Consider the following 20352-nt stretch of genomic DNA (forward strand, 5'->3'; position numbering starts at 1 on the left):
TGTAAAAAAAAATGTATAAAGATGTTCATATTATTGAAATCCGAAATGGTTATGAAGCCTTTATTACATACTTTAGGTCTATTCTGTTTTACATTGTAGATAATTTCTTCATATTCCATATAGTTTTTTACTCGTTTTAAATGAAACAAACCAATCCTTTCTCAATTTTGTGCTCTTTGGACATTTGATTAAAAATAATAGATCAAAATAACTTAATGAAATCAATTTTATTTATTTTGACATTTTCTTCGATTACTTGTTGATTCTTGTATAATTTTGTTACAACAAGTGCTTTGTCGTAATTTTCTGTGTATGTACACAGTTGTGTACTTATATAAGTTTATAAGTTGTCATATTTTTCTTCATAAAGTTAATGAAAGCTGTAATTCATTTTAGCTTTTAGTCTAAGAGGAAACGCAAGTTATTTTTCGACCACACCTCTGAGGCTCCGGTTATAACAAAGGGCTAAAGTTGAAAACTTGTATAAATATAAACTTTACTATACAAACTTAGACTGTAGCATTCCACTAATATTAAGTTATTGGAAACTCGGTTATCTATTAATAATAACAGTTATTAACTAACTAGCGTGCTCTCATAACACCGGGCATTTATTACTTTCGTTTAGCCCGTAATTATTTAAATTCTCTTTCAGATTAGGGGCAAATACTCAATTCAAGATTTTGTTTTCAAATTTAAGTTTGAATATAGTTTAGACCCATTGTACTGATAACTAAAGATTTTTTGAACTTATAATATTGTTGCTGTAGATCTGAAAAAAACAGTAACATAATATATTATTTCTCCTGTAAATATGAAAAGGTTTATATGTTTAATCAATGTAAGTTATCTCATTTTATAGTTGTACCAACGATCATTTGTAAATCTTTTATTATTTAAAGTAGTAAGAAATATGTTGTTCATGACAATGATTATATCATGTATTAAATATTTATTTGCCATGGTTTTCAAATACTATCTTCATGCTTATAGCAACTTCAAGCATCGTTTTCAAGACCAAAATGTCGTTTTCCACTTTCATGCAAAAATTACCTAATAGCCATGCTTTCAGGTAATTAATAGGTAAATAATATTAAATAAAGTTTGCATACTTGTAAAAATGTGTTCCTCAAAGTGTGCAGTAGTAAATAACTAGGCAAATAAAAAAAAAGAAAACAAATCATGTTCTCTAACAATTTATCGAGTAACCCTCGTCCACTTCATACAAATGTTCATACGATATGAGGTCAGGTTTTATGGCAATCTGGTATGATAGTGTAGATCCAATTGTATAATTATATCACTGTCGATTAAATATGTATATAAATAAAACTATCCCCATGCTGTAGATCATAATATATATTTAAATAAAAAACAAAACAATTAAACTGTGCTCATCGTTTCTTATAGTGGGACAGTAAGACATCATTACAAAGCTGGCAGATGTAAAGGTCTATAATTTTAGGGTTTTCGTGGGTCAACGTGTCAATGAAAAATTTTTAAATAATCTATTATGAAAATATAATGTTTTATTTTTATATCTCACTACTAACAGCGTAATTAAAGTTTTAAATGAGTAAGTGCAAATATACTTAATTTCTTGTATATAATTTCAAATATACTTTATACTTTACCGTGGCCATAAAATGTCAATTTATCTAGGCTTTATTTAATAAAAAAATAAAAGTTAAACAGACAAGAGTTACTACTAAAAATGTTGATGTTAACCATATCATAAAATGTCAGAGACATTTCCCTGACACTAATATTAATTATGTATCCTGAATTGCCTTTAATAAATTCAAACGAAGTTTGAATATTTCTGATTACATTAAAGATAATTATGCTAAGCTTTCTTACAGTGATTTTAAAATTATAATTGTGATAAGTTTCACTTATAGTCGCTGTGTTATTGCATATTTTTAATATTTTCTATGACTTGAGAATTCTAAAATTCTCTTCGGCGTTACTCTTGAACTTTTAACATTTAAAATATTTAATTTAATTGCGTGTTTAAAGAAACTTTTTGTTCGGACATAAAAAATATATAAAAACAGATTTGTCTAAAAATTATTACAAAACTATTATGTTTGCAATAAAATTTAACATTTTTTAATCGTTCATATGAGGAAATATACAATAAAAGTGGTGATGATCATCATGATTGAATTATTATAATTACCGTACAATAAAGGTCGTTACGATTAACAACAATCGGTTTAGCTACGAGAGTCAAATTAATAGCCATGTATGTTGATTTGTATATCATGAAAGAGAGCTAATCGATTATGAATGTTTTAGTTTCGTATGAACAACCTTACATAAAAGTTATTTTCAAGATAAAAGTCAAATTCCTAATTTTCTAATCTTGTTTTTAGGTTTTTTCTGTCTAATCTTTATCCTGCACAAAAATAGTTGTAGTATTTACATATCTGTTATTAATGAATAAAAACTAAAATTAAAATTTATTATGTCAAAAAATATTATTATTACAATTTAATTTCCAACGAAGTAAAGAAAAATGATTTACATACATGTATGTACATAAATACTTCTTGAAATAAAAACCTTGAAGTAATTAAGAAATTACTTCTCAGTGTGTTTAAATAAATTAAAACATGATATCAATACGGATTAGTGAACTACAATTAATAATCATAAAACTGTCAGGTTTTTCACAATAACTCGTTTTATAACTTAATAATACAAGTAAACTTTAGTAAAACACTCAGATTAATAATTAAATTACTGTTAAAACATGAAAACTTTTCAATTACATGAAAATAGGTACACCAATCACACTATTTAATCTAAGACATGAATGACAAAACAACACAAAACACAATCTTAGTCTCATCCCAAATTAAATCCCTTTCCTCACAAGAAGACCTCTAGAAAAAGAAAATCTGTTTATTTTTGTAGGAAATACAATAAATTTCGGGTAGACTTTAAAATTCAGCTGATATCACAATAGTGTTAAATATTTTCTCGAGTTATACATGTTTAGTATATCGGCATGTATTTACAAACTATTATAATGGAATGCAGTGACGTCAGTTGGAATGACATTTACTCAATTGTTTTATATTTTTAACACATGTTAACGTAAAACAAAAGTAATCAATCAGACCTAGATATTTTGAAAAACCAACACATTTGCAAAACATTGCTATTTACAAATATAAATCAATGGTCTATTCCTTTAAGGGATAACAGTAGACAAGCAAGAATGATCAGTTAAGAAAACAGCCTGCCAACTGAACAGATGTATGAAGTGGAGGAAGACCAGAGAAAGTTCAAGGTGTTCTGGAGCTGAGGAACGCTGGATCAACCGAAGCGACTTTAGCTGTAAGGAACGCATGCATACAGAACAGCAGGCCTTGCAGGGTAGGGCACTCGAGCTCCTGCAACATCCATTGCACTTTACTCATTACACTCACTACTAGTAAACACGTATTTAAAGCTAAAGCTGAACGAAGGAAATACAGCAGCATTCTATTATCAAAATAATAGATTTCTACTACAATACATTTAGACTTATAGGTCTACATAAGCAGTCTAGACATTCAAGTTTTTGATCAAATTCGTAGTAGATAAGAAAAGTAGACAAATATCCCCTTTTAATAAAATAATACACAAGGAATTCGGTGGATGATCCTTAAGATGGTGTTATCTTTGATTGGTAGGCTTCTTTTTACATTAGAAAATGTATCTTGTCACAGGTATCTAAGAAACTGGCAAAATATAAAAAGAGAAACGAAATTGTTTTTATAATTCCACGTGAAATTGAAAACATTAAAGAAGTACTTGAGTGTTAGGTTGCAACCAGGCCTACATATTAACTGCTGAAGATGGTATTGTGAATATATACAGCTTATGTGCAGGATAAATGAAGGGAATATTAATGGTTTTCAAGTTTTCCTGAGATGAGATTTCCAAAACTCGTTAAATATCTAATTTTCCACCGTTTTTTTAGCCAATAACATAACAAACTTTAAAGATTTCCACAATAAACATATTTTAATATTAAATTATGTTCCACACTTAGAAATAAATGAAATGTGTTAATTACTTTGAAATAAATTAGGCGATTTTAATAAACAAATAGAATTTTACTTATACAGTCAGAATTTTAACCAAGTTTTTTCTAAATAGTATATTAAAAGAGATTGATACAAATCTCATGTGTTTTGAAGTTTACAAAGCCTCAATATTAGTAGTTATTTCTCTTGATATTGTACCACAATTCAAAAGAAACTTTTAGCTCAGTTTTCCTGGTTTCTAAGTTATTTATATTTTTAAGCACTGTGCCTAACTGTATTTAAAGAGAGAACCGTGTTTTGACAATATAAAAAATATTATACTGAATGAAGATTCGCTACTCAAAAAATGAACTACACAGAGGCAAGATACACAATTTACCAGATATATCATTACAAGACCTTTTTACAAGATTAATCAGTAAGCTGTAGGGCAAGGCTCTGTGGTTTGTACCTAAGTTTATACTAAGCAATAATGTAAGCTCTGTAAGCCGTCGGAGTAGATGTTTTTGCCAGATGAGGCGAAGCTCTTCATACTTCTAACAGGTTTGTACCACTGACGACAGGGAGCCACATCTGTTTAGACCCAAAAGTGCGATTATGCTAAAGAACATTATGTAATCTAAAGAGTGAATGGTACAGTAAGGCTATATACAAAAGAACCCTTGCGCAAGCCACTGTCTGCGCAGGCTCTTTTGCATATGATGAATTGAGCTGATGAGTCACTTAAAATGACGTCAACCGATATCAGGTATCTTCTTTATAGTATTCCTTATTGCAAATGTGCGTGAAGTTAAATTGTACAAGAGTAATAGCCTATTAGTTAAATATATTTCGTTTATTGCTTATTTAATTAATCAAATATGATAACTGGTACGGTTTTCGTGGAATGAAAGTAAGTATTAGTATTCTTGAAAACTGTGCAATACGCAAAGATTTACAAAACAAAAATACTCTGATCGTTTTAATACTAGAAACAGTGTAATCTACTGAGAGTTACTAAACAGAGCAATTCTCTGATAGTATTAATAACGTACTAAAATAGTGTGATCCTTAGAGAGTTACTAAACAGATAAATATTCTGATAGTTTTTAATACTTGAAACTGTATAATTTGTTGAGATTATTAAAACTGATAAGTATTCTGATTGTAGCTGCTGCACAACCAGGTTTTGACATATAATAAAAGCTCGAAAACCCGCCTTACATATTGCATATTTACTGTAAGGGCAGCACATAACAAGATTCTTAACTAATAGCGAAGTTAGATATTAATTATTTTATCAAAACCAATATAGACAGATGGGAAACTACGCAAGATCCACATGGTGAAATATGTTTGATCTAAGCAATAAGTAACTCTCTTATATGCATTTGTCTAGAGAGTTACAGGACACTGCTTTGGTGCCTTTATCAGTTCTGTTTATAATTCGTATTCTGTGGAATACTTGGAATTTGAGTTCTAATCTCCGAAAGGGTCTATTGCTAGGACAAAACAAAACGGTCTGTCACATGAGTACTTCTTTTCTATACCAGTGGATACATCCCGCATGACAGTAATATTTGCTTTAAAGGAGAAAACAAAATATAATTATACACAAATATTACCTTAGTTTCAATTGCCTTCGTCTCTGAGTCCTGGAAATGTAGTTTTAGTCTGCTCTTGCCGTCGTCTGAGGATCCTCGCAGCTGTGAGAACTTGTATTGCCACGAGTATGTTCTCGCCTGAGTATCGTACAGTGCGAACCCTAGGTTCCAGTCCAGGGTCAGGCCTGCAGATGTGCCTCCACTGGCTGTGGTCACGTTAAACGTTTTACTCTGCAAATTCACACATTGAATTAAATGAGGAATATTATGGGATGGTTGGTTAAGTTGATTGATTGGTTTAGTTGCATCTAACTCAGGGAGCTGAAACATCATGCTTATATCATAACTTAGCCATAGACTTATCATATGTTCTTATATTTTTACTAAAATGACGCTACTAGAGCTGGGCTGTATTGTGGCAGTTCAGGGAATGATTGTTTAAGGTCGATAAGTCCTTAAAGGTACCGACAGAACACAAATTACGTCAAGAACTTAAGAAACAAATAATTTTTTAAGCTAAGGCCACATTTAAGCTTCAGAAAAGAATTGAAAACTTCAGACCAGAAAATATTTCCCACCTTATTGTAAAGACAGTAAATTACCTTATTGTGTAAGCTAGCTACACAAAAAACCCGTTACAATAATAAAAATCAGTATTAATGAAAATAGTATGCTGCTATTTTATAATGGTATACACAAAGTATTTTATTTATTACACGTGACAAAGGTTTGGCTTTTGAAAAGATTAATCAACGACTAACCATTGAACGAGTTAAAGAGACAAATTTACAAGACTTGTTTCTTACTGCATGACCTTGTAGTAGGTTGTAAAATCTTTTTGTAATTCATGAAACAAAAAAGTTTAAATTTATAGTTTTCCAATCGTGTATATTCTTGTAACTATAAATTACACTTCTCATGATTGTTCCTTGGTCGATAACCTTAAAATAAAAACTAAAGTGAACCACAGACGTACCCCCAGTTTCATGACGGCGGCGCAGACCGAGCAGTGCCAAGCGCTCTCTATCCGCAGGAGCTCCTGGCGAGTCTCCACCGAGAAGTACCGCGACTCCTGGCCCGAGGTCTGGATCAGGAAACAGTGCTGTCGCTCGTCCACGTTCTCCGAGTCCTTGATCACCCTCAACATCGACTGGTAGACCTTGAATACCAGCCCGCACTCCAGCCAGTCACCTATGTTGAGCTGTGTACATAGTGGACATGTTAGAGTGCGATTGCATGGGAAGGATATTTAGCGCCTAACCATAACTATTCTTTCAAACGTACAAAGAGGCACGGAAACTGTTAGAAACTGTTAAAAAACTATGTTGTAATTAGCCCTATAAAAATAATGGTCATTAATAACCAAACTTATTCGAAAATTGAAATTAAAGATGAGAAGAAAGATCATAAAAATCAGTCATTTAGCTTTCTGTAGAATATTGAAGATTAGACACTCCAGATAAAGTTTGTTCACAACCAAATTAAATCCAATAGAGGTTAAACTAGTGTAAAATGAAATACAGAACACCCAACAGAAACAATTTAACATATCACAAGCAACATTCTTTGTGATTTATTGAGTTATATTAATTGAAACGAAAAAGTTAATTTGAATTGACTTAGTTGTTTAACAAATTAATTCACCTGAGAAGTAAAAAATAATATCCAGTTGTCATAAAATTTACGTTTTAACCTAAAACAGTTTATAATGCAAAAGTTTTTTTTTATTGGATATTACATTTCTTTAAACTCATTTATTCCAAAGTATTTTAACTCGTTTATGAAGTATAATTTTTGGTCAATAGGTTCCAGATAATTGAATCAATAAAGCATTTGCCTACTACAATTGTTGGATACAATCTGCTATATGAATTAGATACAATGTATGGAATAGTATCCTGGCTTTGAATAAATGAAGCCAATGTCAAACTTGCACTACCATAGATTGGTTGGAAAGGTCAGAGTCTGTTTGTCTCCTTGACAACGCGATTACGGACGACCGGATTGAGCTACAAGATTGACATTCTGCTCGTCACATGATTGATTTCTATTTCTGCTATGAACACACTAATCGATTTATACACTAATATAACACCCCCGGAAGGGAAGACTTAAGAGGAACATTATATTATAAAAAGTAAATAGACATATGTATTTAAGTTGTTTAAAATGCGAATCACATGTTTATATTTATCACAGTTTCTTAGTACAGAACTGTTTTTGTTACTGTTTTCAAAATATAAATGTAAGTTTTAGTGGTAATGTACTAGGATAGTGTGCAAAATATAACACTCAATGTGTTGAATAATTTTCTTTGCAAATAGAACCATAACTAGTCCTAATTTTACCAATAGAACTGGCTGTTTCACAAACATTACCACGTACCGGAGGGGACTCGAAGAGCAGAACATCGGTACCCTTGAGGGTAAGGAAACGAGGCCGATAGCTCTGCCAGGGCTGGTTATTGTTGAGGATGCCCTCGTTCACCCAGCCCATGTACTCGATCCTCTCCGCCGCGGGAAAGTTTCTGTTGTACAGTTTCATCTGTGGAAATATAAAACTGCATTAAAGTTAGAAAACAAGTTGGAGACGGTCGGTAAGTTCTGCCAGTGGTGATTGTTGTTGAGGATGCCCTCGTTCACCCAGCCCATGTACTCGATCCTCTCCGCCGCGGGAAAGTTTCTGTTGTACAGTTTCATCTGTGGAAATATATAACTGCATTAAAGTCACAAAACAAGTTGGAGACGGTCAGAAGCTCTTTCTTTTCAAATCACAATTCAAATCACTAATTATCTCTCTACTAAATACACAATTGAAATATTATGTTATTATGAATTCAGATAGAACATAATCTTATGTATTCTCAGATGTTATTGTGGAGAGCTCAATATATGTTTTAATAAAAACAATCCTGAACTTTTACATTAATTGTCTGTTTATCAAACCTGTAGTTGAAAACTTTGACATAGAATTGTATAATGTTAAAATGATTGAAATGGAACTTCAGCATACTATAAGGTTGAACTAAAATTAACACAGCAAAAATATTCATCTCTTACCTGTAAATGGGTGAGCCCCATAATATTGTCTGTGATGTATTTAAGCCACTGGGAGAGGATGGCGGCATCGTCGCAGTGGACGACACCAGTACTTGCCCCGTTCAGGCCTCGGACCTCGAACGCGTTTGGTCGCAACTTGTCGGTACCGAATATGTACCGTGTCACGTACGCCATCATCAGTGGTACTGAAAAAATGTATTGGATTGGTCCATGCTTTTGAGTACGTACATTAAAACGTGGTGTAGTAATACTAAAGCACAAACTAACAAGTACACAGTTTGACAACGCCATTTGAAATATAAGTAGTAAATATAATAAATAAAACTCATATATTTCACTCAACATATTTTACTCATTATTTACCATTCAGGATGAGAGTTAATTCTTAAAATCGTAATAATGAGTCGATGTATGTATGGGCATCTATGCCATAACTCTTAATAGAGACGTACCTATGGCTTGAAACATAGTAAATTCAATATAGGTTTCTCTTTGGCCAGGGAATAACTCTATTGGTTTTGGAGTGAAAATGTCAAAAACGAAAAACGGACAAAAGGTCAATTTGGTAAAGACGCTGGCTCAGTTTTGTTGGACCCCGAAAGACGTCAAAGCACTCCGTTGAACGGGTTTATTTATGTGAAAGATTGTTAACCAGTATCATTTATACTGCATTATATAATATTTTATATATATATATATATATATATATATATGCGTTATATCTTACAAAGTATTATTTCTGTACGAAATATGATCGAAGTTTAAAGTGGGTTTTAATAAAAAAGTTAAAATAAAATTAGAAGACTAGTACTAAAGTACTGCAATAGTATTTTCTACATCCCAGGGCACCTAGTACTTTCTAACTACTACGTTAAGAAAAATATGTAGCTCTGAAACTAACCTGTGATGATATCGACCCATCTGATGAGAGTCTCGGACTTGGAGTTTATGGAAGAACAAGAACCGCTGCGACTGTGCCTCCAGCCACCCTCGCTCTCGGCCGACAGTCCCTCGTTGTCCAGCTGTCTCTCCTCCAGATCTGTGGGAGAGTACAAGTAACAAAGGGGAACTGAGATTTGTGAAGCAGAAGTTCATAGATAGACCTTATTTATTTTTACGTATTTTCTTTATAAACTATTATTTTCCCTCTTTAGCCCATTGCGGTTCCAAATATTATGCACGATTAAGGGATCTTAACAACTTAAGAGATACAGCTGCTAAGAGATACAGAGATTACAAAGACTAAATTTACCAGGTTGTGCGTAAAAACAAGACCAAATATTTAATGTGGTACAGTTCATTATTATAAGAAATATCAACTAAATATTATAAAAATAAAAATCACCATTTAAAAATAATTCATCAACCTAATTAATGGGTGATTTATTCCCAAATAAAACTATGAAATCGTGAAGTCTTGTGATTTTGTGTTCCAGCGGACTGTGTTATTTAGAATAAAATAAGCTCTGTTCCGATTTAATTAGGTTTTTTAATTATTTTTGCATAATGATCATCGTTATTATTGTTTAATCAAATTATAAATTATGATACAATTTAAACCCGACATGCAATTTTGCTAATCAATTACAATATCAGTAAGAGCCATTTTTAAACTGACCTTGTCTGATGATTAAATGTTTGATCAAACAGCTGATTCCAGGAATGTGTGCAGTAAAATATCACGCAGGTTTAACAACTATCCGAACAATACAATAAAATTTCCCTACACACAACTATACAGAAACGGGTTCTTATGAATTATTTTATGAAAATCACGAGTAAAGTACAACATATATGATACTTTTTAATCAGTACAAAATCTAATTCATTATTATTAATTAAAATGAGTGGTCGCACTGAAAACATTACTCGTACCCTACACATCATACTTGCTTGACTTTAAAAATAATATTAAAATACTAAAAATTATAAGAAATTTTATGCAGATTTCATGGGAAAAACATTTCAATACAGCTACTAATAAGAGAGCGGTGACAGTGTGAACATGTTGAGTAAAAAGGATCCGAAAATTTTCCGTAAGAGTTATCTTTTTAAAGCATAAACTTAAGCGTGTAAGCTGTAAAAAGCAAAATTTTATTTCTCAAAGATATGAAAACTCTGTGTGAAGTGAGTTTAATTTACAATCATTTCACGCTTCATCAAGGACTCAAACAAGCGTGTACGAAACCAATATAGGTGGTTGGAAACACTAATTAAAAATTTGTCCAAAACTTTATTGTTTTGATCTATAGTTAAATATAGCTAGAAAAGAATCAGCCGAGATAAAAATAACATTATCATAAATATGTTAATTATTTATTAAAAGCGAATGTGAAATGAACCAATTAATACCACACTTAGCGATCTGGGAGAAAACGATTGTGTAAACATTCTCATCTTAATATGTATTAAAGTATACCAACTTGATTTCTGAAGGAAAGGCGTTGCTGCCCGGTAATGCTTGACGGTGAGCATAACAATATCTCCGGCATTCCTCAGAATATTGACGGCCTCATCGTGCTGGCAAGATGTGATCAGCTCTCCGTTCACTGAAAAGGAGCAGACCAGTTATTGAGTGATATTCATCCCAGTCTACATTAATGTAGTTAAAGCAATAATCAAGTGAAGTGCTGATACATTGAAACAACAGGAAACATATAATACGGCAGGAAGTATATATTGAGAATGGCACTGGTATCAATAACACTGACTCTTTTCGTTCGAGTACTTCAGGCCACCATGTTTGGAAGAATTTTTTTTATCTGGAGGAGTTAGTTTTTATCAATATTAGAACCAGCCAGTCATCCAGTTTCACCTAATTCCCCTTTACGTGATTAATAAAGTAATCGATGTGTAACGAACTCGGAACTTTGAGACGGGCAGATACTGCAACAAGTGATTATGTACAACGGAAATATGACCGTATTGATCTGAACTCTGTGCTTTTGGAACAGGGGTAACTGAAGTGACTGATTGTCCTGATAATAAATTGGACTTCAACTAAAATGCCCATCATCACTGTAGGCTAAAGATCTTCTTATCTCGGTTAATCTGTGAATTAATTGTTTTATCATCTTAATAGTACTGTACCCTATCCTTAAATCCTGCCGGGTTCTGTTGAGAGGAAACAAAATCGTACATATCAATACTGAACTGGTTGCTCGTACAGGAATCCAGAAAATTGGGTCAGACACACAAAATTTCAGTTCCGTGGTGCTATTCCATCACGTGAGCTAGTTTTATTGATACCACATTAAAACGTAAAAGTAGTTTTGTTCGCATAAGTACCTTTTATTCGATTATTTGAATTCTTTGAAAAATTATTCAAATACTTAATAGCTTTACTGTAATTCATATTTTTCTGGAACATTGCATGGTATTTACTAGTAAATGGTTTTAGCTCCTTCTTTTAATGAATAGGTTTAGAGGATACATTTCAAAAAAGGCCGCGGTAAATTAATGTTGAAACAATAGTGGATTCGTTTCCATTTCGTTAAAAACTTATTTTAAAACTATACCCTATACTTTTAACTCAGATTTTACATAGTAATTTTAGTTTTTAATTATTTTACACACAAATTGTTGGTTTAATTAACCAAAAGAATTAATTTAATACGTATTAAAACATATCCTGTACATTCAAACATAAACATTTTAATTGCCAAATTTAACAACTTATATATTAATTTTTTATAATACAAATAACTTATAAAAAACTAAAAGGTAGGCTTTTTAATGTTTTTAGTGATCTTATATATTACTGTAGACTTTTCATTCAAAAAGTATGCGAAATCGAATGTAATGACAATAAATGTCTCTCTTGCTGGGGGATTGATCTGAGCGTTATTATTAAAAAAAGGAAAACCTTAAAAATGAATGAATAAAAAGAAATATTTTCCCAGGTCTTCCTCAGATTGTCTGTTTGTTTTCAGTTAGATACTTCGAGAAAGAACTCACTGAGTTATGGTCTTAAAATTGTGCATATGACACCATTTCCACAAAGGAAACATTGTGTGTTATGATCATGTTTGTCTCTCCATGACATTTGGCTGAGCAGCAGCCTGCGAGGTGATGTCAACACTATATCATCTCTAAACTTTACAATTGTCGCGATCTGTAAACTAAACTTAAATTTTATGCAACCATGATTAAGTTCGATGATGGTGCATGTCCCTTTACGGGATTTTCCTGAGTGTCATTGATAAATATTACTCAGAGTCAAGAAATATTTCTCTTATATTTGTTGGAGAGTTGCAAAAATCACAATTGCAGAAAAATAATAGTATATTCCTTGCCTTAAAAATAAATATTTAATATTATTTCTCTTCAAATAAAAAGAACTTTGCTGCCTAAAATTATAATGAGTGGCAATATTTAAAACCGGGCTTTTAGAATATTTTTGTATTTTTAATTGAATTAGCGATATTCTTGATAGTGAATATATCCATATCATTATCATAATTTTATATTTTAAGGATGATCATGCATTTTCAGTGTTATCACCTTTGATGATTGCATCTCCCACGAAAAGCTCCCCCGTCTGGTCCGCAGCCTGGTCCTTGAAGATGCGAGAGATGAGAATGGGTAACTTGTGTTCCGAGCCTCCCTTGATGCTGATTCCTAGACCTCCAACCTTCTGCCTGGTAACACCCACTATCCTCACCTACGTGAAAGCAACAATTCGTAACCTTTAATTGATCTTTAGGTGTGTTGTGTTACATGTTTTGTATTTTCATGGCATAAATCATATTTACATATTACGTAAACTTGTCATTAGCTGTAAAAGCTACATTATGAATGTTTAAGTATAATTTTAGCGTTGAATTAGGAACACTACATCCAAATTGAAACAGATTATGAAGTGGGGAGATACATATTGGGTAGAACAGTAAACGACGACTTACGAAATTAAAACTTCCGTGGAATATGAGTTTTGTTTAAAAACATTTTTAACAGATTTAAAAGGAAGGGTAAAACATTTTTTAAGTTTTAATTTACAAATTTGCATTGTTTAGAATCGTCTGTGAAAGGCTTTTATCGAATAGACGAGGAGAAGGAGGATGAGGAGGAGTAATATCATTGTATACAATACGAAGCGTATTCCTGTGAAAGGATCTTACAGAATAAACTAAGTGGAGAAGGATGAGGAGGAGAGTCATTATACACAAACGAGGAGTTTTCCTGTCAAAAGGCAACTTTTTAGTATAAAGGAGTGTTAGCCTTCACCAGGTTATGAAATGAAATGGATCAAGTAGATTCTGCCAAGTTTATAATAGGAAGAAAATAACAATGACTTACCAGACTCATAATTTCTATTGAATACTAGATTCCTTTGAAAGGCATATTTGTTAAAGTAAACAGGGAAAAGTTAGTCTTCTATGGTATGTGCAAGGATCTTGTTGAACATAATTAGAAGAAGTTAATGTATACCATACGGACCATAAGAATCATAACACGAATGGACTGAATAGATTTCTAAATAAGGATATAAATTATACTTCCAAGTTCAACCACCCTTATATAAGAGATGTTTTGGCCAAATATAAATCATTGATTATTACTAAGCTAAATTAGAGATTTATTATTATTATAATATGAGTGCTTTTACATAAGGACATAACATAGTCTATATGTTTTGTGGGTACAAAATCTCCTCTATATAAATGTGATCAAGATTAAGTTAGTAGTTCTCACCCTAGAGTCAGTAGGTGAAGGTTTTTGGTTGTGATTACGGTTGACTGGAGAGATCTCTTCCTTCTGCAGCTTGAGCAGTTCCATAGAGAGGTGCAGCCGCATGGGAGTCGGCCTCGTCTTGCCGTCACTCACCTTCACCATGCCGGTCCGCACCTGAGGACACCAGTGTACATTGTTACACTGAATTAGTTGTGATTGTGTTTGACCAGAGAGATATCTCCTCCTTCTGCAACTTGAGCAGTTCCAACGATCTAAACTATTGCCTATTTAAGATTTTATAAAAAATTGAAATTGTAATATTTATTTAGCAATTAGTCAAGTTCACAAATTTGATTTTTGAGTTACGAGTTAAGTAAAAAATCAAAGCTTTACAAACATTTAGAAGGGCTATTGAAATAATTTTACAATTCGATGCGTTTCAAATTATCATGGCTTGGCGGATTGCGTATGGGACTAAAGTTACAAAACTAAACACAAAAGTATTATCGAGAAAACTATGTAGTTGAGAAACATTTTAAGTTTATAGGCAGCAAACATAGAGTAAACCACCCAAACATGTAATGTACAGAGTACAGTGTACATTACAAAACATTATTGCAGGATGAGGTTGGCGTCAGAGCCACCTCCACTCGGGCGTAAATGTGACGATGGGTAATGTGGGCGGAAGAGGTAAAACAAACAAACCTATTTCAACTCGATATCTAAGCAAATTTATGCAAGTTCCAACCTAAAAATTTATACTTTAGTTTGAATGTGTGTTCTAAATGTTTGTATTGTCTACATGACCGATTTACAAGTATATAAATGTGCAACTGAAAAAATATAGAATTTACTGATAGTTACAATATCTAACCAATGTTTCTGGTCTGGTTTTGTAACTGAAGTAAATTAATCTCCTATTTATACATCTGCAGTTTTCTGTGTAACTAATCATTTTATACAGTTTTGCTTCATAGCGGATAATACCCATAAATATTATTATTTTAGAAAATATGATCTCATAATCTACTGTGATCTTCTCGAGTGTGTTATATCTTTCATAAGATGGAATTTCGTCTCAAGCTTTGAATAAATATGTAACTTGTGACTAAAATTATATACGATATATATATATATATATATATAATATATATATATATATTCATATAGATAATTAACGAGAAATATATCATGATATAACGAGACAGTTACGTACATTAATTAGCCAAACACTATTTGAAAGCGCAGTTATGATGTATTTTTATCTTTAAATAAATATCTATTTAACTTAAAGCTTGAGTGTAAGACTAATTTATAATAAAGTACAGATACGTGTAGCACGTGTTGTTTTATAATATTTTTGTAGTTTGCAAGGCACTTCAGCTTCCAGAAAATATAAAATATTTCATAATTTAATTTATGAATATGACCAGTAATGACCATAATGAAGTAATTTTTATTATTTATTAAACGTTACTTGAACTCTTGTGTGTTTGTAAAATTACCTTGATTTTAGTCATATCTTACATAATTGAACTGTCGCACAGATAATTTTATTTTTATTATGACTACTTTAAACTTTATTTATAAATCATAATTCTAATAATATTATAAATGCCAATGTGTTTTTTTGTTTTCTCGCATAAGCTATTCAACCCATTGCCCTGTGATTTGACATACATATTTTTAGACTCCTGGGATGAATATATGCTTACTCTTATCTTGAAAATCTCTCTGTTCTGTGCAAACGTAGTTTATTATTTGTTATTTCTTTACATTTATAGTAAGTACAAATATTTATAACGCCGATTTAGATTTCAGAAAATAGGTAAGTAATCATCTTAAAAAAGGCAATAAAACATAAGACCGTCGGAATTTGACAACAAAGACAAGCATGGGGAGTCGACCTCAAAATTTTTTATATTTTTCGATTTTTTTATCTTGTCATATTTGAGTAGCTTAACTCTTCTAGTTTATGGCAATATACAACACTATGTATGTTTTATTTAGTTTAGGCCATGAAAAAATGTGTTAACACATGCTTGCACAATGTTATGAGTAAAATTTACTGTCGCGCCGCCCAGCTCTGAGCTACAGAACTTTTTACAGTACATATAGTTTTGATTATTTTAGCTATGGTCTTTGTATTTAGAGGTCTTTGGAAATACTACTTTTTATTCCCAGCTGATGTTTTTTTGTATTGGTACGACTGTAAATAAACGTCATATGTCCAGTTTAGTTGTCTTTTTTGATGAATTGTTGTTTGTGAGTGTTCAAGAGGTTTTATCTGATAAATATTTCTGTTAGGTATTCTTTAGGTATTTTTGACAATGCCTAGAATAGGAAGAGTGTTTAAAAAGATGAAGAATGTTGGCTGGTACCATGTTAAAAGCTGTAGTGCTAGCCCAAATGAACAAACCCCAAGTACGAGTGGAACTAGGCCTACTTCTTCATGTAAGTTCAGCCCTAAGGATGAAAGTGCATCAAAAGGGAAATTGACAAGGCTCTCAGTTGAGTACAATCAGTTCAGGGACAGTTCTTTTCAATATAATGTAGTAGATTTTGCAGTTTTGAGCCAATTGATCAACAACCTAGCAGTGTGTATTCACTGAAATTGATAATATCTAACCGAGTAGGCCTAGCCTACACAATGAGTTTGGAGTGCGACAACTTCAAATGTGAGGCCAAATTAAGCCAGGAAAACAGTGCTAAAGCCACTGTAGAAAATAGTGACAGGATTTATTACGTAAATCTCCGGTTTGTTTACGCACTTCGAGCAATCGCTATCAGACAAGAGACTGGGAGGACCTTTGCAGGCATAATGAATTTCAACCAACCTTCAAAGTTTGCTTTCTACAACAAAGTTCTTCTGTCAGCTTCTCAAAAGGTCTGTGTTGAGTCTATGAAAGAGGCTGTTGAAGAAGCGGTGGATGAAAATTATGGTTGTCGTGACATTGCAGCTGTGTTCGATGGCAGTTGGCAAAGGCGTGGGTTTTCCTCGCTGAATGGTGTTTTGACAGCGACCAAGTTCTTGATATTGCTATTTTCTATAAATATTGTACCTGCAAATTGAGGTTTGAAGGCAAACACAATGAGAACTGTATAGCCAACTACGCAGGAATTAGCGGCGGGATGGAGGTAGAGGGCGTGCGGAAGATCTTCAACCGATCGGAAGAGAACTACGGTTTACGCTACAAGTGTTACCTCGGGGACGGAGACTCAAAGGGATTTAGTGTAATCTCTGCAGAAAACCCCTATGGTGACCAGCTTGAAGTTGCTTAGCCCACTTTCAAAAAAGAATGGGTTCACGTCTTCGAGCCTTCAATCAGAAAAATTCGAAGGTCGTGTTGTCCGATGGAAAGACTATCGGTGTTAAAGGTAGGCTAACCCTGGCTGCAATAAATACCATCCAGCTATACTACGGGCTAGCTATAGGAAGAAACAAGGACCAAGGTGTAGAAAAGATGCGGATAACCATATGGGCCACTTACTTCCACCCCTGTTTTACAAACGACAAACCGTATCACAATTTGTGTCCCAAAGTAGAAAATACCTTGTGCAAGTATCATGAAGAGCACACTCACCTGCCAGAAGTTGTGATGATGCAAATAAAATACCATTTCAGAGACCTATCGAATCCGTTGCTCTTAGCAAAGTGCAGGCATGGCGGTACCCAAAACGTTAATTAATCACTAAACAGTATAATATGGAGCCGAATCCCTAAGAAAGTGTTTGTACGAGTTGATACTATGAAAATCGGTGTTTATGAAGCAGTGTCCAGCTACAACAAGGGAAATGTGTATAAGTGTCTTGTGTTTAAAGTGCTAGGCCTAGAACCGGGCCAAAATTGCGCCACGGCACTAAAGAAAAGTCGTCACTTTTCTTTAGTGCCGTGGCGGTAGGAATTCATAAAGCCGAAAATGCCGCAAACGAAATAGCAAATAAATGCCGAAAAGACGCTACGTTGAAAATAATGCTATTAGAGGAAGGGGAAGAAGAAGGTGAAGACCCTGACAACCCATCCTATGCTCCAGGACAGTACTAAAATGTAAAATTCCTACAGACTTCAATGACATTTATTTTCATTAGCGATTTTGAAAATTATGTGTTTTTTTCCCTTCAGGTACATTTAAGTATAATAGATAGAGGCCTGAAACTTTTTACACATACTTTTAAATATACATTGAGTATTTAGATGAGAGATTATTAACAAAGTACTATTAAAACCCTATTTAAAAAAATAAAAAAACTGAAACTTTTAAAAGTTATGAAAGCTGTTTTTTTTAAAAATAATAAGAAGGCAAAAATACCGTAACATAAGTACACAAAGTTTCGGCCTTGTATCTCTGCCGGGTTTTGTGTAAAGTGTATCTAAGTTTACATTGAGAAGTATAGGAGGGCGACTCACCTTTTAACAGGACCCATGCTAGATTAAAGTTCGCTGGACTGTGCTTTTTTACTAATGCATTAATTCCACCTCTCAATGTTCTCAAATATTAATAATATTTTTCAGTTTTGAAAAACAAACGCGTAGTTTTACTGTTAATGTAGGTTTAATATATATTAATATAACAATATATATATATATTAACCTAGTAACAAGAGTCATACGTACAACATTGATACGGTATCCAAAACTTAGTTCCATCACATCGTGACTGTGACACTGTTTGACGATTAGTGCATTAACCAATGCAATATTAATGTTTGTTTACCGGGTAACAAGCGTCATACGTACGAGATTGATACGGTATCCAACAGGTAGTTCCATCACATCGTGACCGTGACACTGTTTGACGAGTAGTGCATTAACCAATGTAATATCAATGTTTGTTTACCGGGTAACAAGCGTCATACGTACGAGATTGATGCGGTATCCAACAGATAGTTCCATCACATCGTGACTATGACACTGTTTGACGATTAGTGCATTAACCAATGCAATATCAATGTATGTTTACTTGGTAACAAGCGTCTTACGTCCGACATTGATACGGTATCCAACAGTACGTTTCATTATACCGTGACTATGAAATTGTGTGACGAGTAGTGCATTAACCAATGCAATATCAATGTTTGTATACCGGGTAACAAGCGTCATACGTACGAGATTGATACAGTATCCAACAGTTAGTTCCATTACATCGTGACTATGACACTGTTTGACGATTAGTGCATTAACCAATGCAATATCAATGTATGTTTACATTGTAACAAGCGTCATACGTCCGACATTGATACGGTATCCAACAGTTAGTTCCATCACATCGTGACCGTGACACTGTTTGACGAGTAGTGCATTAACCAATGCAATATCAATGTTTGTTTACCGGGTAACAAGCATCATACGTACGAGATTGATATGGTATCCAACAGTTAGTTCCATTACATCGTGACTATGACACTGTTTGACGATTAGTGCATTAACCAATGCAATATCAATGTATGTTTACATGGTAACAAGCGTCATACGTCCGACATTGATACGGTATCCAACAGTTCGTTCCATCACATCGTGAATGTGACATTGTGTGACGAGTAGTGCATTAACCAATGCAATATCAATGTTTGTTTACCGGGTAACAAGCGTCGTACGTACTTGATTGATACGGTATCCAACAGTTAGTTCCATTACATCGTGACTATGACACTGTTTGACGATTAGTGCATTAACCAATGCAATATCAATGTATGTTTACATGGTAACAAGCGTCATACGTCCGACATTGATACAGTATCCAACAGTTAGTTCCATCACATCGTGAATGTGACATTGTGTGACGAGTAGTGCATTAACCAATGCAATATCAATGTTTGTTTACCGGGTAAAAAGCGTCGTACGTACGCGATTGATACGGTATCCAACAGTTAGTTCCACCACATCGTGAATGTGACATTGTGTGACGAGTAGTGCATTAACCAATGCAATAGCAATGTTTGTTTACCGGGTAACAAGCGTCATACGTACGAGATTGATACAGTATCCAACAGTTA

At 33.2% G+C, this 20352-nt stretch overlaps 1 protein-coding gene across 1 annotated transcript in view; it reads right to left on the reverse strand.

Moving 5' to 3' along the window:
* Positions 1–716: 716 nt before the first annotated feature.
* Positions 717–20352, reverse strand: part of LOC124362336 (gamma-1-syntrophin) — a 321507-nt gene continuing 301871 nt past the window's right edge. The window contains exons 3-11 of the mRNA XM_046816754.1: positions 14380–14532; positions 13189–13348; positions 11109–11234; positions 9587–9724; positions 8686–8870; positions 8012–8170; positions 6603–6827; positions 5648–5857; positions 717–3404 (exon numbers count right to left, since the gene is read on the reverse strand). Coding sequence (XP_046672710.1) covers positions 3297–3404; positions 5648–5857; positions 6603–6827; positions 8012–8170; positions 8686–8870; positions 9587–9724; positions 11109–11234; positions 13189–13348; positions 14380–14532 — 1464 coding nt within the window. The 3' untranslated portion in view covers positions 717–3296. The remainder of the gene's footprint in view (positions 3405–5647; positions 5858–6602; positions 6828–8011; positions 8171–8685; positions 8871–9586; positions 9725–11108; positions 11235–13188; positions 13349–14379; positions 14533–20352) is intronic.

This window comes from Homalodisca vitripennis, chromosome 5, assembly GCF_021130785.1.
Source record: "Homalodisca vitripennis isolate AUS2020 chromosome 5, UT_GWSS_2.1, whole genome shotgun sequence".
Lineage (NCBI taxonomy): Eukaryota > Metazoa > Arthropoda > Insecta > Hemiptera > Cicadellidae > Homalodisca > Homalodisca vitripennis.